Below are 26,062 nucleotides of genomic sequence, written 5' to 3' on the forward strand. Positions count from 1 at the left end.
AACTTGCACCAAGCATCAGAAAGGACATAGATAAAGCTGAGCCTGCTTAAAGCAGACTCAGCCCAGCCAGCTCCTCCAATGCCTTGCATCCCTCCACAGCACAAGTGACTCAAATCCCCTCTCCCAGCCAGCATCACCCCTTCCCTGGGACCTCAAGGCTTGACTTCAAGCCAGAGGCTCCTGCTTGCCTGCCCATTTCACTGTCTCCTCCTCAACACAGCCTCCCAGATAACATCAGCCCAAGGTGATTATGTCCTTCCCAGGCCAGCAAACCAGATTTTCTGAATGACCTGCCCAGATCACTTCTCATCAGCCTCATGCATTGGTCGGTGCCAGAGCTCTTCCTCTACACAAGTCACCAGGTATTGTCCTGGAGCCAGACAGTTTTTCCCTCCTTGTGCTCACTGAAAGACTGAGATTTTTATTGCTGGAGCCATTCATTTCACCCACGCTCCAATGATTTTTGTCCCCACCCCATCATCAGGTCACTCCAACTTGCCCTTCCACTGTGCTCTTCCTGTTTGCCTTCTCTTCTCCACTGCACTTTGATTGACACAGTTAAAGATGCCCTGTCAAGTAGGCTGTGGTCTGGGGCCAGAAAGGGAAAAGGCTACACTCAGCAGGGAAAGGTACCTGCTGTGAGAGCTTATTTCATTCCTGTCAGAGGGATTATGTTCACCTGGGATATATCATCTCCTCATCGAATCAGCCCAATGCTCTCAAGCCAGGCCTCAGCAGAGAACATCCCAATGCTGGTCCATCCCCAAAAGCTTCCTGGCAGCTGCTGGAGCTGTTGGTGCATTTGTTATTTATGATGGGTATTTCAAGCAGTTTCATGACTGTGTTTCCTATCAGGGAGCAGCAAGAGCCCAATTTCTGCCTGCCTCAGCCTCATCCACCCCAGAGCCATGCTCTCACCCACGAGGAGAGGGGTGACCCCCAGGGTTCCTCTCACCCACACAGCATGGGGGACCTGCAGCCACTCCAGTGTTTGTCATTCCTCCCCTCCCCACCAAAAGCTGCCTGCTCTAAGAGACCACAATGGCCTCAAGAACAGGTCTGTTCACTGGCCTGCAAGCCTTCCCATCTGCCCCACTTTCACTTAAACAAACCTTTCATCAGGAATGCACCTTCACTGGAGTCACAAGAGAGGAGACCAGGCAAATACCACAGAGCAAGAGGCAACACACCTTAAAACAGAGCTGCAGCCTCATGCAGCATCCCAGACACTTTCCTTTTAGTAAAGAGAGACAATCAGCATTCAGGCCGACTTAAAAGATTGAGCAGGATGATGACAGCTCCCATTTTGGGGAGAAAGGCAGAGGGAGAGGGGATTTGGTTTCAGACTAAACCCTTGCGGCAGGCTCCCATCAACACACACCCAAGGTCACACGTGGGAGGCAGCTTCTTCAAAATAATAGGAGAGCTTGGGGCTTTATCTATCTCCAGAAAGGCTTTTTAACTTTGCTGGTCGTGACTTCACTGCCAAGAACCTCGTGGGAAGCTGAAAATGTCACCCCTAAAGAAGCAGGTTTGGGGCACCAGTGTCTGTGTGTGGGGATGGGGTGCACAGAGCCCAGACAGGGGTCCCGTGTCCCCGTGGATGCCCACCTGGTGAACCCCTCTCCCAGACAGGGTTTCACACCTACAATACACAGCCCAGAACTCCTTGTTCACTGGTGCCCTGTGCCCACCCTGCATGTGTCCTACACAAGGCAGGGTCAGGCTGACTGCCAGCAGCAGCAGAATTCTTCCTTTCCACTTACCCATTAGACACAGCCAGTTGGGTGTTTTAATGGACACCCAATTCTAGGCACACAAAGAACCCACCTCCTCTGCTCACACCATCACAAGACAAAAGTACAAAGGAGCAAGGCCAGGAGTGTGCTGGGCAGCAGAGAGTCTGTCACTGCAGCCAGGGACAGCAACAGCCAGCAGATCCACAACAGCATCTAAGCATTGGGACAAACAATTCTCATTTGTCTTACACTTCTCAGGTGTTAAAAACATCTTTTTGCAGCAGAAAAGGGAAAATGGCATCAGCTGTGCATGAAACAGAGAACAGGGCTGGTGGGTCAGGGTCATTGTGGCTCACCTGTGTCACCTGCAGAGAAGGGGTCGAGGTTTACTCATGCAGCTCACTCAGTCCATTATTTAGAGGTGGCTCTGACTTAAAACAGAGCCAAGAAAAGACCAACCCCTCAGCATCACACGTGCTGCTGATCTGTGGGCAGGGCACAGCAGGCAGATCTTACCACCAGCCTGATAAACCAGGGCAGCTCCTCCAGCAAGCAAGGTTCACTGACTTGTTACAGTTGTGTGATAACTCCTTTAAACTTCATCATTTCTTTCACCTGTTAACCTTTACTAATTTTCTCCATTTAAATTTAAAGCCTGCAGTGCAGATACAGCAAGGGAAGTCTTCCCACTGAATAGAGGTAGCTGTGCTTTCTTAAAGCTTTCAATACTGAAGTCAGAGGGAATTGGGTAGGATTTTTTTTTTTTTTTTTTTACTTTAAATAAAGCTCCAAGAGATAATACAGAAATCTGAGTCTACTTAAAAAGAGAAAAAAACCCAAACCATCTTTCCTGCTCCTTGTGGTTATTGGAAAGAAACAAAACAAAACAAGGAAACAAAAAAAGAAGAAGAAGAAGAAAAAAAAAAAAAAAAAAAAAAAGACAAAAAACAAGCAAAACCAAGCTTCAGATGATTTCTAACCAGATTTCATGCTCCCTTAGTGCCTGGCAGGCTTTCCAGTCACGAAGGTTTTGGGACACCAAAGCCCCTCCCCTTAAGTAACTCCTCAATTATCAAACTCCTCTGCAAGTTGGGAGCTTTGGAGCATTTACTAGTGGGGAAAAGGGACCAGGAGCATGGGAAAGACCTGAGCTTGATAGAGACCTCTGCCTAAGGGATCCTAAGGTTTTGCACTCCAGTGACTACTCTGCCTCCAAAAATACCCTAAGAAAGGGAGCTCCTCAACCAAATATCCTTGGCACTGTCAGGAACACCTTCCCCTCAGACAGCCCAAAGGATCCAGCAACTTTAGTCCTGAGCAAACTAATGCAGTAACAACCAAATCCAGAGCTCTCACCTCTGCTCCTTTCCCGGATCCCAAAGCTGGGGCTGCAGGACACAGTTCGCTGTGTGTGATATCCTCTCAGCAATTCCACACTGACTTCTGGGGACCAGTAGGCGCCCAGTTAGTAAATGCCTGTCCTCACCCATCTGGGCTGGGTTTGCTGCTGGAACCAATTAGAACAATTAGCAGCACATCAGCGTTTGTGCTAAGGACTCTCACATGTGGGTTTTTGCCAAAGACCTTACATATTTCCTCACAGTCAGGCTCTTCTCTGCTGTTTTTGGGGGTTCTCATCTCCCCACTTTTTCTCCTTATCCCCAGAGCTCATATTGTTAAGGGACTGTGCAGTTCGGGGAGGGAACAGGGGTGTAGATAAGGCAGGAGTTAATGAATTGCTCATGATGAAGAATAACAACCAAGCTAATAAAGGGTCTTCATATGCCTCCTCCAACCTTCATTAACTGCTGTGGTGGCCCTGTGCCTGCTCAGACAGCAGAAACCTACCCGCTCTCTAAAGAGACCCAAAATCTCCCTTCTCTGGAGCAGTCTCTATCACAGCGTCAGTTAATGGATGCATCATTTTTCCCTAATTTTCGAAATTAAGGCTATGACTTTTAATTATGATTATTAATGCTAATGTCACTTGTGCCTTATCATTTTCATTAACTGACATTTTTAACTTTTAAAAACACATCATCTGAAACAAAATTATCTACTCTTTTATTCTGCAGTGCAAATGGACTTTAGCAGGCTGGACATGACTTCTGACACATATCAATCCTTCAAGGATGACTGGACACCCAAGCTAGTTTTGGTTATCAGATTCTGCCAACAACTATGATAAATTGTTCTTGAGGCACCAGCATCAGCAGGTGTTCTAAAAATTGAATTGATGAATTTCCCAGAAAAAAAAACCCTTTCCTCTCAGTCTTTTGGAAAAATAGCAGAATTAACATCCTGACTTAAACACCTGGACTAACTTTGGAGGTAAATGATTCCCAGCTCCTTGAAGAGATGCAGTGAATTCTCCCAAACCTCAGTAAGCCTGCCTTCCTTAAGGGACCTTGTCCTGTTAACTGTGGTGAACTAGGAGCCAGTTTGGTCAAATTTGAGCAGCTGCTCTTTGCAAAGGCTATTTCTCCTTTTGCCAGTCATGTATGATGTACTTCTGGCAAATTTGAGAGTCCCTTTATACATTGATCTCCCCATCTGTAATACAGGCTGCTTAGAAAATGGGAACATATCTAAGCAGAGAGGAATAGATCTGCTGCAAAGGGCTACAAATTCCTTAGTTCTGAGTCCCCAGCAATGCTGCTCTGCTGTCTATCTGGGAAGTGACACAAGACCCAGATGTCACTGGAACAGCAGAGGTGATGAGCCTACCCAGGGGGTGGCTGCTGGTACCAGCCCTGATCATGCCCCAGGACAAAGTGTTGTCAAAACAAAGTCTAACCCTGCTGGCACCTCCACACCTCTCATTTCTGCCCTGCACAAGCCAAGATGCCAACCCCATTCTGTCTTTTCCCATTCCCCTACTCTGAGGTCCTTTTGGGAAAGCATGGGCTTGTTATTGCTGAAGGACACTCAGGTAGCATCTGCACAGCTGTGCCTGAAGAGTAAACTACTCCATACTTCTCCATCACATTCCTTTGGAAGAAATAATAGAATAGAAAGGCAACTAGAAGATTTGGACAAAAAATATCAACAGACAAAGCAATTAAGATTTTGACTGTGCTACTCTCTTTTCTCTCTAAAATTTTCCTGTGGAAGGGAATCAGGTGCTTACCACTCAGCTCTTCCCAGCAGCTTCACTTTTAGTGTCCCCTCTGCCATCCCAGGGTAGACCTTACTTGTGAGGCACCCAGGAATGGAGAGACACCAGGAATACTTCTCTGCCATGGTACCACGTATCAAATTCCTTCATTAGTGGCAAAAATCTCACTCAGGATTATCTCAGAACATTAACTTTTGGTCCATGCTGTCACGAATGTAGTTGCACAGAACAGCCAAAATAATTAGGTCGTCCCCATCTAGTTGTCCTCATTAGATACAATTAAATAAAATTATTAAAAAAAAAAAAAAAAAAAAAAAAAAAAAAAAAAAAAAAAAAAGAGGTATGGCAATGACTCTTGTCAAGTTGCCAGTATAGCAGATCCATCTCAGTGCAACAAAAAATAATCAAAAATCTATTTATTTTTAAGGATTTTTTTAAAAGTTACACCGTTAAAAAATAGTCACGCTTTTAAACTAAAAGCCAAGTCTTTCAATATACGGGCAGTACTGTGCATCCTATGAACGCCACTTCCAAGCTGCATCCTGCTCTCCGCGAGCCTTGCACCCCTCCTTGTGGTGCATCGAAGCAACTGTCATGTGAGCAAAATCCTCTCTGCTGGGCTTTGGCTCCCAAAAAGGAGCACAGAGACATCCCTCATCGCTGGCACCAAGCACCACCTTGTCCATGTTGTGAACGTCTCCAAACTAAAGATATAAACAACTTCTTCTTACTAGAAGTCAACTCTAAGTACACGTTTCAAACATCATTAGACTGGAGGGAGTAGAAACGTGTGACACATTGAAACAGTTACACTTCTCAATCTTAATGTTTGTTTAAAGGTTACTTTTGGATGAAAGCTGGTTAGAGAATAAATAACAGATGCTGAAAGCATCCATTATGTATTTTTGCAATTAGCAGAAAATCTTGGTACTTTTCTTAAAGAACATACATAATTTTGTGGGATGTTTATTGCTGGAAGCAATCTGCTCTGCCTGGCAAGAGCAGCATCCAAGAGCCCAGGGAAGCTTCACAAGGAGTCACACATAGTAAGCCAAAAGCAATGCTTGCTTCAGGAACAGCACTTAAACCCCTGTGCTTGCTGTTGCAAGGAAGTGGTCAAATGCACTTTCTTTCCACAGAAAATTTTAAATTAGAAAGAACATAGTGAAATCATCCCTGTTTCTTTTCCACAGACATTTTGATTACCCAGCAAAAAAAAGTGGTTCCTGATTATATTTTCATTTAAAAAAATGCACCCAGGATGTTTCATGCTATTGTTGTCTTCTCTGCCCAAACGGTTTCTTCCATGACCCAGCTACCACCTCCCCTCTTGGGGAATGGAGATACTGCTATACCTTGGGAACTCTTGTGCATCCAGCATGCATGGCCTGGAAGGGAAAATGGAAGTAAGGAAGCCACCACAGCTCTCAGAAAGTACCTCACCCTCATAAAAATCTGTGTGTGGTGCAGCAGCTTTAACTGTGCCAGTCCTCTCTCTTCTTGATAATTTCCATCACATCCAAATGAAGCTGGAGGAGGTATTCAGACAGAACAGAGTTATTTGAGTTAGAACACATTGCAGACCTCAGCATATCTGGTGACCATAGCTGGGAACTTCAGTTGGTTCTGGTTTAAGAAGACAACAGTAGTAATGCCCTGAACAGAAAGCTCAAGAGATGCCTTCTGCTCAGTCAGGAGAGAAGACCACCTCCATACACCCTGATAGTCCTGAAGACCTCCACCATAGATTAAGCTTTAGTCCTAAGACTTGATCCAATTCTATCCCCAAATCTCTTTTTATACCTCTTGGCACTAAATAAAAGTGCATGCTGAGAACAGAAGTTGTCCAAGATACCATTTTCACATACCATACCCAGCCCATCACACTTTGGTAGTCACACAGCAATCCGTGCCATTTCTTACCACACAGAAACAGCATTGTGCTAAAAAGCCCTCCAGAGTAAAGCAGATAATATCTTTTGGGATGCTGCCTTGTATTTTCCAAGAGTTGTCTTGCTGTAGCAGTTACTACAAGAAACTAAACCAAACCCTCCTATTTGTAAATTGGATAGAAAAAGCACAACTCAAACTGGTATTTGGTTTAGGACTGAAGGTTTCACACAGTGCTTAAGAAGCATTTTAGACAAAAGCAAGCTTTCTGCCAAACATTTGAGGGGAAGAGAAAATTTCTGCTTTGCTATCTGAGCGCAGTTTTAAGCCTGGATGACAAAACTGCCTGGCATTGCTGCCCACTGTGAAATGCACTGTGAGTCTCACACTTCACATACAAGGCTCATGTTGCCTTCATCCTGCCCAGTTTAGTTTCTACAGTGTTATCCTGAAGAAAAATTCCTGTCTCCACAACCCCTGGTTTTAAAGGTGGCAGACTCAACGAGGGGAGATGAGGATCTTGTAGGCAGGGAGTGCTTTTGCATTAATTTCTATACAGCACAACCATGAAATAGCTGGACCTCACAAGCATTGCTGCCCCTGTAGAACAGGTATTTATCTAAAGCTGAAGTCTTACAAGTGAAGCAGAATTGACTGAGCTTCTCTAAGCATCTTCCCTCCCCTCTTCAACCATCTCACTTGCCTCCATTGATGCACAACTGGTCACTGCTGGTTTAACATCTAGTGACTGAAGAGGTTATCTCATGCAACTGCTGCTAAGCACTGTGCTGAAGCAAGGCAGACACAGTTGATCTGACTCACACAGGAGAAAAGAGCAGAGGTACTACACAGAGATTTCCTGTAGCTGGAAAAATAAAAAAATAAAAAAAGCAGAAACAGGTTCAGATCGCTTTAGATGAAGTTTAAAGATTTCCTTTATTTAGCAAGGCACATAGAAATTGCCAAGAGCGACCCCTTCCCTATGCCAAAGAGCATCTGCAATTCAGAAAAGTAAGGTAAAGGCATTAAAAGGCAGAAAGCAAAGAGGATAGAGCATACCTCAGCTGAGCAGATTAGAACACACAACAGCTATTGTTACTAACAGAAATACTCTACAAACGCACAGGCTGAAACCCACCATCTTAAACTAAGCAATCCATGAAAAATAGCAGAGATGCAAGATTAAATTCTTCTATGCTCCTCTGTTTCCAGTGGAAGGCTTATAAAGGTCTGCAGATCTCAAGAGTGTGCACACTGCTGCTATATGAAACCACGTATTCATATTTTTATATTATCTAATGTTCTGTCTCCTTTGTTACCTGATCAGGCAAATCCTCTTCACATTGTCTCGCAGTTTTCATTATCAGCCATTAACCCTGGGAAGTTTGGACTGTGGCAAGGGCACAGCCCCGGGTCTCCAAGTCCTGCTGCACCACGGCTTGAAGAAATAACCTGCTTGTGCCAAGGAGCCAACTGTTGTCCCCCAGAGCAGAAGGCCAGCAGAGCAGTCACAGATCGTAGCCTTCAGAGACATCTGTGCCACAATGGGGACCGAACTGGTACTGAACTTCACACCAGAGGAGGAAAGTAATCCTCTAAGCTGCAATTTTCCTAAATGCTGGCAGCCAGAAACTGCCAACCGGTAACGACAGCTGGCAGCTCTGGTTTGAACTGAGCATTTTTTCCATTTAACTCTCCCCTTCTCCCCAGTTCAGCCTGGGCAGCAGCACACAGATGTCCCCACTGTTTTAAGACACAGAATTTTCCACAAGACCTCAGAACTCCCTCATGAGCCAGCTCTTCTTATTAAGGACAAATTGTTTCTTAGTGGGGGATATCTTACACTGAGGCAATCCTCAAGTGCATGCTTATGGTCTTCTCTGCTTGCTCCTACTCTCAAAGTGGGAGACTTAACTCAAAATCTCTGTCCAAAAGGTGCAAATCTGATGGGCAGCTTTGCCCCTTTCAGTCTGTCCCTGAGTAGATGCTACAACTTCAGGGTGAAGTTTCAGCAAAAGTTCAGTTTCTGCAGATTTACCAGCAGAAAGCCATCTACCACTACTGAAAAATCCCCTGCTTTTCCCCCACCCCTTTCAGACAAGCTCTGCAAATCTTTCCAGTGTAAAGATTCAAGTTGGAAGGGATGGACTCAACGATCTATCTTAGAGAATGATTCTATGATTTTAAGTTCAACAAGTTGTTTAATGGGAAGCAACATGTGACAAAACAATCTCTCTTGTTAATAGACCTTTACAAAAACCAGGTTACTTTAAAATGACCCTGGCAGCTTCTCAGTTTCTTTTATAGAGAACATGATGCTGTGCCAATCTCCTTTAAGAACAGCCTGGAGTGCAGCACGTAGGCATGTGCTGCAGAGCCAGCAGAATGGCACTCAGGAGATCAGCTGCTGATTGAGCAAGGAATCATGAGAAATCCAGACCAAAAATGTTTCCAACAGCAGGTGCACAATAGCTTTGTGTTTCCTCCAAGTTGCTTTTCTTTCACACATCTGCCAAATTAATTATCACTGTACAACTCTACGAATACAGTCATTTGACAAACCTGTATAATCAAGAAAAGGTTCCGATTCCACAGGCAATAGCCTGATCTTCTCCTGTGCCTAAAAGGATCTTCAGGACTTCAGTTTTGATGGTGAAATATGAACTTTTATACACATACCTGTGCGTGTGGCCACATGAAGTATTTAACTCTAATAAATACTCACTTTATATAGATGAATATATATGAAAAATATCCTTTGTGACAGGTAACTGTAAGGCAAGCACTCATTAAGCCACAGAACAAAGTTTATTTGTTGTCCTCAAATTCTTTATACAGTTTTGCTGCTAAATGGACACAACACGTTGGCATATTGCCTTTAATTTTTATTTCAATCATAAGTCCATCTTAAAAGAAGTGGTAACACATTTAATGGCATCTTTAATAAATAAAATGACAAAAAATCTAGTCCTTGCACAGACACATTACAATCCACTCCAAATTCAATACTGCCAAAACATTTTTGGATGTTTTTCTAAAACTTGCTTCAGAGGTGTTTCTTTTGTTTCAGCACTTAAATACACAGAAAAGTATATGATGAGAGAAAATTCTGAACAGAACTTGTAAAAGCCAATAACTTAGAAGCAAGAGTTAATTAAATCTTTCTAATTGGATTAAAGAATCCAGTTTGAAGTATTTTTCAAAAAACCCTGATTCTAACCTTCATGTTAAAACATGCAGTTTCGCTGGATCCTATCCATGTCAGCATACTTAATACAGTAAGAGTTAAAATCCAGGTATTCTATTTTTTTTTTTTTTAAGGAGAAATTCATTAAGTGAGAGCATTGGCCTCCCACACTCACAAAAGCAGTCATGGTCCATATATTCTGCAGTAGTAAACAGCTATTTGTGGCCAGTCCATTGACTGAACTCCTACCAGACTGGAAAAGCTACTGCAGTTTACCTTTGTTTCTGCACTCATCTCTTCCCCAGTCCAGCAGCCTCAACAACCTCAGCAAGACAAGAATACCTGAAAATACAAACCTGACTGCAGGATGAGAACCAACATATCTGATTCTAGTTAAAAGCTAAGCTTAATTTAAACCTTTTCCTAAATAGAGAAAGCCATGACTAAAGAAAAGCTGAGCATCAGGATTTCCAAATTGCAATTCTGTGTAATTGACATGTCACAAACCAATTAAAGCATCAGTTCATGTAGGAGCAGCCACTCTAGCACTAAAATCAGTTAAAACTCTCATCTTCAGGCCATCAGTGGAAGCTTAGGGCACGAAAGGAATGCATGGTTGGGCGCCCCCCAGACTCATGCATACTACACAGGGGACAGAAAAGCTTAAACAAAAGACAAAATTGCACCACATCTGTGCAAACATTTCAATCAAGTTGTTTCACCCAGATCCCTGCTCATCCCAGCTCCTCCTGTTGACTGCACTTGGCTTATTCAAGAGAACATAAGGAAGCAGGACTGTTTCAGGGAATAAAACTTTTTTCTGCAATTATCTTCTCCTCAACTGACCACATGGTAACAAAAGTGCAATAACTTACAAACTTCTCAAACAAACAGCTATAATTATGACAGATTTTTATGGAAACATATTCACTAGTTTAACCATAAAAATATTTCCCCAGGTAACAAACCTTAAAGCATTTGGTAACACAGTATTTCAATAATAATAGAGAAAAACCCTTCCACTTGTTACAAAAGACAGAACTGTTGAAAGATTTTGCTTACTGTACACTATTTAAGAGCTTTTCCATCTTGTGAAGACCATGCTGTAGTTAAGAACATAACTATCATTTAAGATAAATGAGTATTGAAATACTGAACTGACTTTTTTAATCTTTTGCAAATGAAAACAAGGAAAAATTCAGGGCCGTGTCATCCAAGAACCTGCAAGACAGTTTACATCCAGAGTCATAAGGAAGCACCACTTTCCATAAAGTATTTTGTATGTTTGTTCCTAAAAAGCATATTTAATAGTTTTTTGAGAACTGCTAAAACAGATTCTCACACTAACTGTAGCTTGACTTAGAGAATTCTTGGGGATACAAGGGAATTTTGGGCAAAACTATGCTTTGGAAAAAAAATCTGCTAAATTTGGTCCAAGCATCCAAAGAAAAACAAGTTATATGGGTCCTTCATTGCTTAATGCTGCTGTTCAGTTGATCCTTAAAAAGAAAGTAGGTGTGCAGCAATAAGGAAGAAGGATTGCCCATGACAGACACAGAACTGTGACAGAAAAAACAGTTTCTTCAGAAAGACGTCATAACTGTGATTCTGCCATATGAGTAACTGAACTTGCACTAATGGAGAACCCTGAAACTTGTATACTATAGCCACGAGAAATGATTTCCTATTTATAAAACAGATCCATTTCTAATCAACTGTTTTACCAATTATCATTAGATATGTGGAAAAAAAATAAAAAAATCTTTTAAAATAATTACAAAGAGTGGACTGCAGTAGCAGCTATTCAAGCAAGATTCAAGCACAAGTTTAAATGAAGTTTCAAGCTGGGAATTAGCCTTCTTTGTCGAAAATTTGTACAACTTTTTCAAAAACCTAAAAAGATAAAGAAGACTTTTATGAAGCATTCATCAAACAGTTACTCCAAATTAAACCAACATAAACAGTTTTTGACAGTACTTTCAAAAATATATAGAGTTTTTTTAGAGCATTCAGAGTAATTTTTAACAGTGAAATTGGCATCAATTTTGGGAAGCAGACAGAAGAACAATACTACTTCAGAAGAGTAAAAGCTCATGAAAATTAAAAAGCCAAGACCCTGTTAAACACAGAAACACTGGAGATGTGTTTAGTCCAGCTCATACTCAAGCAGAACAAATCAATTTCCTCAAGTTATTCACATCTTGCTCAGTCCTTCAAGAGTCAAATCAAGAGTTCCACAACATCCCTGAGTAATAACATCAATGCTTAATTAGCAGGCTAATCACACACATCTCAGAAGAATGCCAAAAATATGCACCCTGCCACCCTGTCATCCCCATGGTTTTTTGCCATATATACTTACTTCATCAACAGATTTAGAGGCATCCACTTTTCTGACTTTGCCCATTCTCTCATACAAATCTATGATAGGCTTAGTAGACTGCAGATATGTATGAATTCTAAGAGAAAGCACAGGGAGAAAAAAAACCTCATTACATAGTAAAATCTCAAGAGAAGGGAGCTGAAAAGTTCTGAAGACTGTACCTCTTTTCCAGGCTCTCCCGGTTGTCATCGCTCCGACCACTGCTCTTGCCTCTCTCCAGACAGCGACCAATACAGATCTACAAAAAAACACCAAAAGGATGACTACAGCCAGGAACACAAGCTGCCACCCTGAGAGCAGGAACAAGCAAAAATCCTGACAATCTAAACTGGCCTGGCACACCACATAAAGTCCAGATCTGGTGGGTGTAACCAGAACTCACATGGGAAGTTAGTTTCTTCTAGAGAAGAAGGATGATGCTTTACAATCCAGTTTATGAAATTGGGATTAGGGGCAGAGGAAGTAAAAGCAGCATCAAGCTCTGTGATTAGACTGGATCCCTGATCTGAGACATTAAAAAAGAAAATTAGCTGATTTTCAAGGTTGTGTTCAGGCTTTCTGAAAAGCAGCATGTCCAATGGGACTATTAATATATGTCTGCACTAAAGGAAAGTCACTGTACGTTCTCTCAAGAATTTTGTAAGGCAAACGGACAATACTAATTTATTATCAGTGAAAATGTTCTTACCCGACATTGCTATAATGAAAACTTCAAAATCTAAGTAAAAAATGAAGAACTAACCATAGCTAGAAGTGTCCCAATGAACTAAGTTTTTTAAACCTTTAGTTCACTAAGAAAAGCTTACACATGTACACTCCATGAACACATTTATCCTACTTATGCAAGAGAACAATGGTTAAATTTTTTTTTTCCTACACAATAAATAATCAATTTTAATCAAAATTTAATCAAAACCAGTGCAATCATGGTAAGGATCATTTAGGCATTGTGTACTTTTAGATCTAGTAAAAAAATCAGAATCACAAAATTAATGTCCCAACAAGTGAAAAAACTAATTTAATCTTATTTAAGGTTTTAATAGAAAAAATAATAATCCTCCATATGCTCTTTAAGATTACAAAACAATTGCAAATAAGTAAAAAAAAAAATCTCAGGAAGTTGGGGAAAGGGGTAAAAGGAAAAAAGTCAGCTTAAGTGCTGGGATACTCGTAACAGTTTTTATGCTCAAGGGCACTGATAAATTAAAAAGACAGCACATCATGGCACTTGTTAAATGAATGTAATGCATCACTGTCAAATTGCCCTTGTAATTTAATGACTTCCTGAATAAAATGTTGATTACTGACTATCCTATAGCACAGCTAATAACTATGCTGCACTTCAGAATTAAAGCACACATTGAACCAAGCTCATTTTGGACTAAACAGCAATTTACTAAGAGGAAGCACAGTAATATTTTCTGAAAAGTAACCAAATAACTTTGTAAAATGTATCTTAAGTTTTGATAAATTTTCTTTAAGAATGCAATTGCCTGGAGTACTTCCTCAATATAATTTATTCACATATGATTATACCAAGTGTCATTAACTGCCTATTTCAATAAACAAGCAGCTTTTCATCTGTTAAAACGAGTTGCCAAAAAATCCTTCAAACACCCGGGCCAAGTTTTCCTTCTACTCTTACATTAGTCCATTCTCCCTGTCAGAGTTTAATTGTTCTTCTTGAATGATTCCCACAATATTGCAAGAAAGGAAGTTACAGAATTACACACTTCATTACCTCATTGTCACAATCAAAAAAGAGAACAAAGGAAACATCCGCTTTTCCATCCATAGTCTTAGTCCAGCCTTGAAGATTATCTTCATTCCTGGGAAATCCATCAATCAAAAACTTGTTCTTCTGGGAATTGGCAGCCATTGTTTGATCCATGGCCTGATAAAAGATAATTCAATTCACAATCTCCTGCACATATGCTGTTTTATCTATTTATTAATTTACCCCCAAGACGTTGACATGGTAAGTTGAGAAGCATTTATTTTAGGATTATTGCAGATTTACAAAATGTGCTTTTGTTTGTCTTTCAATGCATGCTGGTTAATTCACTGATGCACCAACACAGCTATTGTTCAAATTGAATTAATTATTTCACAAAGCTCAAAAATCTCATAACAAACAAATCTTGTAATAAATCCCAGCTTTAAAGCTTATTTTCTACAAGATACTGGGAAGTGTCTTCACACAATAAGACACCAGAACACCCCTGATCTAGAGTTAATTTGAAGGGGAAAGCTCCAGATAAATTAAGTGCCATGAACACCAGCCTTTTTTGACTTAAAATAGATACTCTCATTGTTTTTAGGGACATCCAATAGAGGCTGAAGCTTTTCCTTTCAGAAGAACATCAGTAGGTGCTCTTCTCCTTCACCTGACTATCTGTTTTGATAAAACTCACAAATCTTAGTGCCTTTAAGGCCTCTAACCTCCAATCTAATATGATTGGACTGAGTGGACCAAAAGATCCAAAAGTTAGCACAGGGAAATAAGAAATATAGTTTCACTGATTTTCCTAGAACTACTGAAAAATAAAGGAAAATAAAAACAACCCATTTTCACAGATCTCCAGGTATGGGAGGCCACCAGCTCTCCAGCAGTCAGAAAGAAATACAAGTGATTGCTGAGAGAGGCAGCCCCGTGTCTGCCCATTCATACCGCTCACACTGGAGGAAAGGCAGTTCTGCCAGAACACAGCCACTGCTTTGTTGCTTAGTCTGCAGGAGTGACCCTGCAAGGAAATAGCCCTTTCCTTACCCTCTTCAGCAAGCTGATTGTTATTTCAACTGGCACGATCTCCCCCTCCTTGATGTAGTTCTCAATGAGTTCTCCATACTGGGAGCCCGGCCTTTTCCGCTCATCCCGGAGAAGGTCACCGGCAGAAAGGTGCGTGTACCCGTATTTCTGCAACGGACAAAACAAACACAGGCTCCCTTCAGTCACAGCATTTGTGCAAACCTGACATCAGTCAACAGTGTCAGCCCGATTTATCCTTGCTTTGCAACAGAAAAACACAGGGAACAGCATCTTGCTAGTGATGGATCTGTTCCATCTTCAGTATATAGAGCACACTCTGCACACAACACACACAGGAAGAATCAGAGACATTAAGGATGGAAAAAGACCTACATGATCATCAAGTCTAGCCTTTGACCAAACACCATTGTGACAATTAAACTAGAGCTTTAAGTGCCACATCCAGTCGTTTCTTGAATGCTTCCATGAATGGTGACTCCACCACCTCCCTGGGCAGCCTGTTCCAGTGGCTGACAACCATTTCAGAGAGGAAATTCCTCCAGATGTCCAACCTGAACCTCCCCTGGTGCACCTTGAGGCCATTTCCTCTTGTCCTGTTGCTGGTTGCCTGGGAGAAGAGGCTGACTCTTATCTTAGTACAAACTCCTTTCAGGAAACTGTGAATGACAAGGTTTCCCCTAAGCCTTCTTTTCTTCAGGCTAAACAGCCTCAGCTCCCTCAGCTGCTGCTCACAGGACTCACTCTCCAGACCTTCACCAGCTCCATCACCCTTCTCTGGACACACTCCAGCACCTCAATGTCTTTTTGAGGTGAGCAGCCCAGAACTGGACCTTCTTGGGTAAAATGCTCAACAGGGCTTTGGTCAGGTATACATGAACAGTTTTCAAAAGCAATTTTGTTATGTTTGGAAACAAGACAAGACAAGAATTTTGTTTAGTTACTTATTTAAAGAAAACATAAAGGGTGATTGCAAGTGCTTTGGAGCTGGATGAATGTCCCAAGCACAGGAAAAGTCAGAAATCCATATATTCGTGTTGTGGTTCTGGCACCAACTTCCTCCTCTACCTTGGTGAAATCACCTATAACAGCACAAACAGTCCTCCTGCCCCTGCTACCTCCTTCCCTGGGATGACCACGGGGAGCAGCCCTTGGGGAAAACCAGAGACTTCTACTAAGGATGACATGGTAGATGAAGGTAAATAGCTACACCCTCTGCCACAGCACACAGAGTAAACAAAGAGAGCAGGGAGATCAGGTTCAGGTCAATCATCTGATAGCAGTGTGCAGGAAAACACCACACACCATTGCTCTTTTACCTCAAACTACAGCTAAAATAGTCACTTATGAAAAATACCGATGGAAGCATTTATTACACGTGAATTTCTCAGGCATTTATCCTTGTAAATAGATACCTAGTGCAAGCACACAAATACATTCCTGCCAAAGAGAAATGCATTGCTGCAAAGGAAATATCACAGCTCAAAATAATTATTTTCTCAGCTCATTTAACACTGCAAGAAAACTAACTATGCTCCTCAACCAAATATAAGTCCATCAAAACAGGCAATAAAGACATGTCCTTGATGATTACCTCAGCTAGCTATACATCCAAAACAAAGCACACACATACATTCTCATCTAAAAGTTTTTACACCAAACAAGCAGCAGAAAACTTCAGGGTTATCAGTTTGGCTGCAGCAACATCCAAAGCAAATTTCAAACAAGGTGTCTGAGAGGCATAATAATGTGACTACACACTTGGTGAGGCTGTGAACTGAGGATTTAAAAACTTGGCTACTGAACCAAGTACAAGAGAAATATTACACAACCCACTAAGTGACTTTAAAACATTTCAGTTGCTTTCCAATTTCACCCACAAAAGCATGGAAAGTTAGTTCTGCCATAGTCATAATTTAAGAAGGGATATAATTACCTAAATCTCCAAAACTGTACACAGTTGGCAAAAAACAGAAGTAAGATTTTGCTGTAAGTAAGTGTGAAGGAAAAGCTTCACAGACATCCTCTGTAAGCTCACTGTACTCTTGCTTTAATGTACATTGCATTTGGATATGCCTAACTAATTGCAAATCTAAATATTTATAACCTACAGAAGCCATAAACCAGAATAAATTGTTCCTTTTAAGCAAGAAACATTACTCTGCTGAATGTTAAATTAACACGTAGTTCTTGCGAAAGTTACAGAATGATGATTTTTTTTAACATCAGGTTTCTACAAAGGAGAAAACAGGAAGAAAATATAATCCCTCTAGGTTTTAGAGGATTACCAAACCATTTAATTTTCCTTGGCATTTCCCTTTTCATGCATGAAAACAAAATTGAGTCTGATAATTTTTGGAATTCTCTGTCTTTTGCAACAGCAAGCTAAAGTAGTTTTTAACGGCTGAACTGGAAAGTAAAAGACAGAAGTGTTTTAAAGTGCTGTTGTACAAACAGACTTGTTTGAGATAATAATAAATTATATTCAAGACTAACCCTCAGACTGGCTTAACCAGGCAATAAGAAAAACAAACCTCTCCTTCAGGGGCAAAACATCTATTTGTTAACTGTACTGAGCCAAGAGCCAAAGAAAACACATGGGTTTAAACAATGCAAACAAGGGGGGGAGAACGGCTTGGCTGCTGCTCCGCACACAGAAGGCTTCAGAGATGTGGTGCTCGCTCTACCCTTGCCAGTTTTAATCAAGGCATTCAGGGCACAAAGTTTTCTTTCATTTTAGGTCATAGAAAGCCTCAGCAAGCGTCCTGAACTGGAGAAAATCATCGCAGCATCAAGGGCTCGCAGACGGGGCTGTGATGTAACTGCACAAAACATGACTCAAAACACTCTCAGGGTCTGTCTTGTGGCAGCAGGAATTTCCAGCAGTGCCAAGCACATCTTGATGCAATCCTCAGAATGTGGCCACTCCTGCATAATCCTTATCCTCTGCAATCAAAAAGGGTGCAGGACTGTAGTTGCCAAACAACGAAAAAGCACATAATGTCAGACGGAAAGGACGATTTGGAAAAAAAGGTACCAAGCACCTAAAATCTGGAGAGATTTTGGTATTACAGAGCAGAAAAAGAAAATACAGAATTAACTATTCTAAAATGTATTCCAGAGATAATGTTTTCTGCTATGCTGTCAGACCGGTGTGATCTAGAAGAAGAAAAAAAAGATTAAATCGGTAAGTTACTATTACACAAGTTCTCATTGTTAGGCAAGTAGCACAAGCCCTTGGTGCTGCAATGATTTGCTCCAATTCAGGACACTTGCTGAGGGTTTCTCTCACCTAAAATAAAAGAAAATGTTGTGCCCCAAACACCTTGATTTAAACTGGCAAGAGCAGTGTAAGCACCACATCTACTTATTACACAAGTTCTCATTATTATTAAAACCATTTTTCTGAAGTATGAGTCTCCAAATATAACTTTAAAAATCAACTGTGAATGAAAAAGCACTGCCTTCAGCAACACTCAAGACATCCTCCTCTTTGCTTTAAAAAAATAAAACATAAAAATAATTTTTTAAAAAAATCCTAGTGAAACGGGAAGGAGAGCTCAAGTTTCCATCAATCCCATCAAAGCAGCAGTGGATAGAGTAGATCAGAATACCACTTGCTCTTTGCCTCTGCCTGGTCAGTCAGTCCCCACATAACAGGACAAACTGGGACACACAAGCTGTGTGCTCCACATCTCCAAATTCCAACCCGAGGCTGCAGCCTCCCTGGGATGCCCTTTCCTCCACTGTCCTCCAGCCCTTCCTTCCAGCTCCCTTCTGTCAGCTGGGATTTGCAACTTTCACTCTGCAGACAGAACGGGCTTTGTTTTCAGGAAACACAATAAACAGATACACAGGACTGGAAATCCATGAGTCACATCTGTGTCATGCTGGAACCGGGTGTAGTCTGCCCCAGCAGTGTCGGGAGGATCAGTCAGGGAGGATCGGAGGTGTCAGGAGCAGCAGCTGACACTGGGACTCCTTCCACAGCCCCTTCCGAGGGGCACCGAGATTATTTCTGACACAGCCCTGGTAGTCCTGCAATACATCTCCCCACTAAACACACAGCTTGAGATTTCCTTAAGACAGCAGAAGCCAAGAAGCAAGAGAAACACAAACTACTGCTTTGACCTTGACTCCAATCTTGGCTTATCATTGTTAGTTTGAAAATGAAAGTCATGGAGCTTAAGATTAAACAAATAAAATACAAACTTTTATTGCTTTAGTTCTGACCTGTCATATCTTGGGCAACCTTAATAAACACCCAAAATTTGCAACATACACCATTCAAGAACTAGTTAAAATAGAAATAGAACTGTGCAAAGCCTGTAGCCTTCAGGGTTTTTTTTGGTTTTTTTTGGTTTTTTTGGGTTTTTTTTTGGTTGTTTTTTTGTTTGTTTGGTTGGTTGGTTGGTTTTTTGTTTGTTTGTTTTTTGTTTTTTTTTTTTTTTTTGTTTTGTTTTTTTTTGTTTTGTTTTTGTTTGTTTGTTTTTCTAACTTAGAAAGCTTTTGTTTGCCCTACCAGCACATGGAATTAAATCTTTGGGGTACAGACTATAATGCAGTACTAGACCTTCTGTCTGCTTATTCAAATTTAAAATATTGAAGAATTTTTTTTTTGTTTGAAATATGTTCTTGTCTCTAGGAAATAAAAACAAACAAACCCCCAGATTAACAAACAAAACCACACAATGGAGATCCCACTGACAGTGCCTTCAAGGGAGAGGGGTCAAACAGAGCTCCCCAGATGCTTCAGGAGCACTGACTCAATACAAAGCACTCAGTATGTTCAGGAAAGTCCAAAATTTAATGCCTAGTGTTCTGCAAAATGGAAATGTTCAGGGATAAATTTTCAGGGGGTAAATTTAAACACTCACCCAATTTTTTTAAAAAAAGCTCCAGAGCTCAGAAATATAAATTTATATTCTAAAAATCATTCGTGAGAAGTTAAGGCCAAGTAGAATACTAATACATGACACTCACTTAAGAGATTTCAGAAGATGAGTTTAAAGCAAACAATTTAAACCCTGTTTTTATTTCAAGGAAGTTAACACTGTATCTCAGCAGACTCCTAGAAGACAATTAACACATGACAGCAAAACCTAAATCCTCTGCTACTTTCAGAGGAGCATTTCTGATACAATGAATTCTTCTTTGCATTGTTCCTTTCAACCTAGGAAATCTCCTTATCATATATCCCAAAGCAACTTAACAGCTTTTTCCATTTGGATATTAACTTATGCTCTTATAAAAAAGGAGAAGGCTCAGCATCCCAGTTTGTGGAATTAATTTCAGATTTAAACACAAACATATAGGATAGGGCTGTGGTGGTGAATTATATTTTAGGTACACAGAGAGCAATGTCTTACATACCCCAAATCTCTACAGATCACCTTGCCAAAACAAACAGACAAAAAAGTACAACTCAAATCTGGCTTGGAAAAAAGACAAATGATTTTGTTATTATTCTTCCCACCAACCAAAGAGCTTTGCATCTCAGGCAGAGGTTATAAGGATTTAAAATTTAAGCACAAAAAAGCATATTTTGTACAGATTTGCTAGATGCATTTTTTTCCCTTGACTTTACCATAATGATTTTATATGCAAAGTTCAGAAGTCAGCAATAAAGCACATTTCATTATCTCACAGTCACAGAAGATACACTGTGGAAAGCATGAAGGTTATTGCAAGAACCTGCATTCAGATGACATCATTCAACTATAGCTCAAATATTCTGCCTCACACGACAGCCACGCCACAGTCCCAGATGATGGCAAGCTCCACCTAACAAAGCTGGGGAAGGTTTCAGGAGTTAATCTGCAGAGCTGGAAGGGAGAGGATAAGAACTTAAGAGGGAATTCTGCTTCATCCCTCTCTAAATAGGAGGAACTGCTCCAGAACAGCAGCAGTTCTGCTGCATTTGCATTTCCCTGACAATTCTGTGTCTGTGGAACATACAGGAGTCGAGTCTTCCCTCTGTATCGGAGAAAACCAGCCTGGTTCAGCTGTCTCCTCCAACCTTATCTGTGGAGATAAAGAATCCTAATCACTTACCCACTGTTCCCTTGCTTACATTGTGTCAATACCCATTTCCACTTGTTATTAGGTCTTCCTTCAAATCATTTCTCCATTTGTGTCCAAATTTGGCATGAATACATGCCTTCTCCAAGTTCACAGACTCCAGCACACACATATTGAGCAGTTCTGATTTAGATTAGTATTTAACAAATACATATTTTACCCACAACATGGGATACCCTTCTCCCTTTTTTGGGAATATAAAGCACAGTCAGCTAAAAAACAACACTTCTTTGAGAAATCTTTCCCAGGTATTAAGCACATAATATCACCTTTACTATACAAAACACAGACACCCTTGGTTTTTAATAAAAATGGTTTGATGCTAAATTCATACAAGAGCTCACCTCAGCCAAATGAGACTTCTTCCACATGTGATGTGCTCTGTCCCAAATCTCCAGTATGAATAGCAACCAAAGCATATTTATAGCTCATACTGACTTTTTGTTCAGCACAACCTTCAGCTCTGCAGCAAGATACTGGGTCAGATTCATTCCAAATGTAAACTAATATTATTCTGTCCATTTACAACAAGGATGAATGAGGTTTATTATTACCCAGCTACAACCCTCTTTTCCCTGTGGCAAACTGCCAACAGGGTTTAAAGCACAAATAAAAATACACTTTCAACCTAAAGGCAGCACTGACTGCACACAGGCTGCTCACTCACCTCCAGCATGGCTCTCTGGGGGCTGCCAGGGGCCACATTGAGGATTTGTGCTTAGAAAAGCTGCTGCTTTCCAGTACCTCTGCTGTGTTTCACTCACACTTCCCTGTTCCTGTGCCTTTTTTCTAAAGTTTTCCAGCACAGTTCCAGAAGTTCAACTGCTCTTCAAACTGCCTCAGACTTTCTCTGCCTCCCAGTTTAGTCAAAGACTCTTGTGGAGGTGTCTGAGCCAGCAGGAGGGTTGTCCTTTGCATTCAACAGGTCTGAGTGCTTGCCACTGTCAGCTCACTGACTTCTTTCCATGTAGGGAACAGGATTAGCAGAATTAAAGCAAATTTGCATTCACTGGAATTTGGATTTCCCTTTCCAGGCTTAGAGAAGAAAATAAATACTGCACAAGCAAGGTTTTTCTTTTTTCCCTTCTAGCTGGAAATATGATTTGAGTAGCAATGGCTCATTTGAACTCCTCCTAGTGAAGTGGTCTTTATCCAATTATATCAGCCTATCCAGCCATAGGCATTTATCCTCCTAAACACAGGCCAGCAGCCACACAAGGTACCTCAGCCCTGAGGCTATACTAATGGTTTGGTGAAAGCCATTAATGGCAGCCTACAAGGTTCCCCTATAGTTTAAGCTCATTTGTTTGCTCTGTGCCAAGGGCTGAATTTGACCTTACCAAAAAGGCTTTATGAGCACTGTGAACCTTCCATCCCACAATTTAATTTAATGAATATGCTGGTTTGAATGCGAGTCTGTAATTTGAGGTTTAAATCCTTCAGAGCTAAAGTCATAACGGCATTTTTTAGTCTGGACCAAATTCACTTAACTTAGTTATACAGCACTGAGGTCTGGGATGTAACAGCAGCGTGGATAAACTGTAACAGCACTCTCAGAGCACCATCAGAGCAGAGGACACACACAAGGTGTCTGTTCCAGGAGTTTTGGGGTTCTTTCCCACCAAAAGTTTCAGGAACATGGCCATCACCACAGTTCTTAGCCATATCTTTCAGTGAGGGTATGGATAAGCTTTGATCCTATATGGCTTTTAATAAGAGAAATACATACAACTGCTCAGAAAAAAAAAAAAAAAAAAAAAAAAAAAAAAAAAAAAAAAAAAAAAAAGATATAAGAGCTGTTTCAAATCCAACATACACACATGTTTGGATGCATTCAGCCCTAATTGCTGCCGTAATTATTCACCTGGATACACTGTAATTATCCCTGTGGTGTTTAAAAGGACATCACCACACCATGTATCATCCATCATTCTTTCTTAGATATTTGTTGTTTCAAAAGGCTAGAAAGAAAGTATTTGGAAAACTGAAAATTTGATAATATAACTGAAAGTTTAGTCAAATTATACTATCAGTCTTAGGCTATTTAAAAATAAGGAATGAGATGAATATCTATGGGATCAGGATATCCTTTGACCTCTACCATACTGCGTCACAGAGAAAAGAAATCGTTCTATTTTTAACATATTACTTCCACGACTCACTGAGGTGGCACTGAATCAAAAAGCCAACACCCTGCAATATCTGCTGTACCAGCTGCAACATTTATGGGCCAGCCCTCAGGAGGACGTGGACCTTGATCCATTTGAAGTGCACGTATTCCCAATGGCTGTCAGACACCTCACCTCCTCTCCCGGGCCACACAGCTCCGGGTTGTATCCGGGTGGCAGCACCGCAGGCACCGACGTGGCCGTGCAGACGTGTCCGGAGCCTCCCACTCGGGATGGGCTGCGGGACCGGCCCGACAAGGCACCACCGCCCGGGCAGCCGGGAACTTCTGCAGGGAGGCCGTGCTGCCCCTCTGCTCCTCCAGGAGACAGCGGGCAACCCCTGCCCCGCCGGGGCACAGCGGGCAACCCCTGCTCCCGGCCGAGCCGGCAGCAGCCTCCAGACCGCCAGTGGGTGTCCCCAAAGTGGATGCAAAAAACCCCAATGGTGTCCCCAGGGCGGATGCCGGTGCAGGCAGGACCACAGTAGACTGTGATCCCGCGGGGCAGAGGGAAAAGGCAGGAGAAGGGAAAAGGCAGGAGAAGGGGAAAAGGCAGGAGAAGGGGAAAAGGCAGGAGAAGGGGAAAAGGCTAGACGGCCTGACAGCGGCTGCAAGGGGAATGGAAGGGCTGGAGTGGAGGATGCCTCACCACCTCACCCATGAAAGAGGAGATACGACTCAGTTATTTTTATTTATCGCCTCGAAGGGGCGAGGAATAGATGGAGGTTCGACAAGAGACCAGACCGAAAGGCAGACGGAGGTCCCGCCACCGAGCAGAGTGGGGCACGATCCCCAAGTGATCACCCCAAAGAGAGTCGGGGACCCCACAGGGGGATCCTACAACTCCCAGGGCGCCGCGGGTCCCCAGGCCGCGCAGTCCCGCACCCCTCCACTCACCTCCACGATACGAGCGCACTGCGTCCCCTTGCCCGCCCCGGGCCCGCCGAGGACGAAGACGACGACGGGCTTCATGAGGAGAAGGAGGCGGCGGCGTTGCAGCAGCAGGACAGCGGCGGAGGGGCGGCGGCCGTGGGGCGGCCGAAGGGCGGGCAGGGAGCGGCGGGGCAGAGGCCGGGACTGTGACCGGGGCTGTGACTGTGGCACCGCCGCCGCCGCGCTGCCCCCGCGGAGGGAAAGTGCTTCCGGGTCCCGGGAGGGGCGGGGCGGGCACGTGGGCGAGGGGCTGGCGGCTCTGCCGGGACTGACGGTCCCGGCTGGGGAAAGCCGAGGCCGGCGCGGCGCTCCAGCGGGACCGGGTAGGTCGGTTTATTGTTTGTCCAGCCACAGCCCTTTCCGGCATGGCATGGCCCGGCCCGGCCCAGCGGCAGCGCCTCCGCTGCCATGGCAACGCCGCCGCATCGCCGCACTGCGCCTGCGCGCTGCCCGCCCCACGGCATTTTTAAACCCCCTGCGCGCGCGCTGGCGGTTGGTTTCCCCGGGTCGCGCTCTGATTGGCCGAGCCGGCCGTTCCCCTCCGCGCGTCGATTGGGTCGGGGCTGGCAGACGGGGCGGATTCTGCGCTCTGATTGGCCGGCGTGGCAGAGGGCCGGCCGGGGCCGCAGAAGGCGCCGGGGCGGGCGGGACGCGGCGGGAGCGGCGGTGCCGGAGTTGGAGCCCGAGGTGCCACCGGCGCCGCTCCTCCCTCACGGCCGCTGCCCGGCCTAGCCGGGGGCTGCAGCGGTCAAACCCCGCGTCGGGGACAGGGAGAAGAGGAGAGGGCAGAGTTGCGGCCCTGCCCGTTCCCCGTTCGGCTCGGCCCGGATCTGAGGTACCCGCTGGGCGCCGGGAGGGCCCGCACCGCCCCAGCCCCGCCGGGCACACCGCGCCCGGTGCCCCCTGTGCGGGGCTGTGGGGACAAAGAGCTGTGGGAGGTGGGGGGTGGGCTGCTGCTTCGTGCTTGTCAAGCTGAAACACTGGAGCTTTAAAAGAATTCCTCTTTTACAAAGTAAAGTTTGCGGCTTATTTGGGTATTTGGCTTTTAAAGGGAATTAATTAACTGCCACTGGAAGCATCAGAGGTGGCTGAATTCCTTGGAGGACTGCCTTAAAAATAAAGTTCTTTCCTGGCAAGTTGAAATGTAGAGGAAGCACCTTTGCTTGGCACGGTTTCATGCTTGAGATAACTACAAAGAGACTTCTTGCTTGTTTTTTAAAAGGTATTACGGTATTTGCCAAATTATATGGGCTGTCAATTGTATGTTGCTTTGTTTGGGCACCTCAAAAAAACCTAATCCTGCTCGTGTGAATAAATTAATCTGATTACATACTAATTTCTTCAGGGCTCTTTGAAGTCTGACTGCAAGTTTTGTGCTATAGTATTTGAGTTAAGCCAAGGAATTATTTCAGAAGTCTTCAAAGTTTAAGTGGTTTGAATGATCACTTGAAATATGAAGATTAAGACAGGGCTTTGGGAAGCTGCTCTAGTGGTAAATTTGCTAAATCAGCTTTTTTATGCCATGGGAGTTTCTAATTAGTGATAACTCTTTTCCCCCCTAAATTGTATCCAAGCAGCTTTTCCTTAAGCTTTATCTGCAAGCTTGTATTTTGTCCTACACCTCTTCCAGGGTTCCACAAAGAAACTGTCAGGTGGACAATGAAGGTTTTGTGTTGGCTTCGTAACTCTGACAACTTCATAGAACAAAGTTTCTGCTTTGTTGGCCTGGACTTGAAATAAAAAAAAATGTACCAACAGTTTATGTATCCTATTTCCTGGTTTTCTTACTGTGTTATG

General features: G+C 42.9%; 1 protein-coding gene across 1 annotated transcript; it reads right to left on the minus strand.

Moving 5' to 3' along the window:
- Positions 1-9,536: 9,536 nt before the first annotated feature.
- On the minus strand, positions 9,537-24,347 carry CMPK1 (cytidine/uridine monophosphate kinase 1). The gene is made up of 6 exons (XM_083867360.1): positions 24,230-24,347; positions 15,088-15,234; positions 14,059-14,211; positions 12,479-12,555; positions 12,297-12,393; positions 9,537-11,827 (listed from the first exon to the last, which is right to left on the minus strand). Exons 1-6 carry the CDS (start codon positions 24,302-24,304, stop codon positions 11,786-11,788), a joined length of 591 nt encoding a protein of 196 aa, XP_083723486.1. The 5' UTR covers positions 24,305-24,347; the 3' UTR covers positions 9,537-11,785.
- Between the last annotated feature and the right edge of the window lie 1,715 nt (positions 24,348-26,062).

The sequence above is a fragment of the Zosterops lateralis genome, assembly GCF_965231275.1.
Source record: "Zosterops lateralis genome assembly, chromosome: 9".
Lineage (NCBI taxonomy): Eukaryota > Metazoa > Chordata > Aves > Passeriformes > Zosteropidae > Zosterops > Zosterops lateralis.

Excerpts from the sequence above, each read along its gene's own strand:
- CMPK1 (XM_083867360.1), bottom strand. The coding sequence starts at position 24,304 with ATGAAGCCCGTCGTCGTCTTCGTCCTCGGCGGGCCCGGGGCGGGCAAG. Across the intron at positions 12,556-14,058 it reads TTTTTGATTGTGACAATGAG|ATCTGTATTGGTCGCTGTCT; the intron begins GTAATGAAGTGT and ends GTTTTTTTGTAG. Across the intron at positions 11,828-12,296 it reads CCTCTAAATCTGTTGATGAA|GTTTTTGAAAAAGTTGTACA; the intron begins GTAAGTATATAT and ends TTATCTTTTTAG.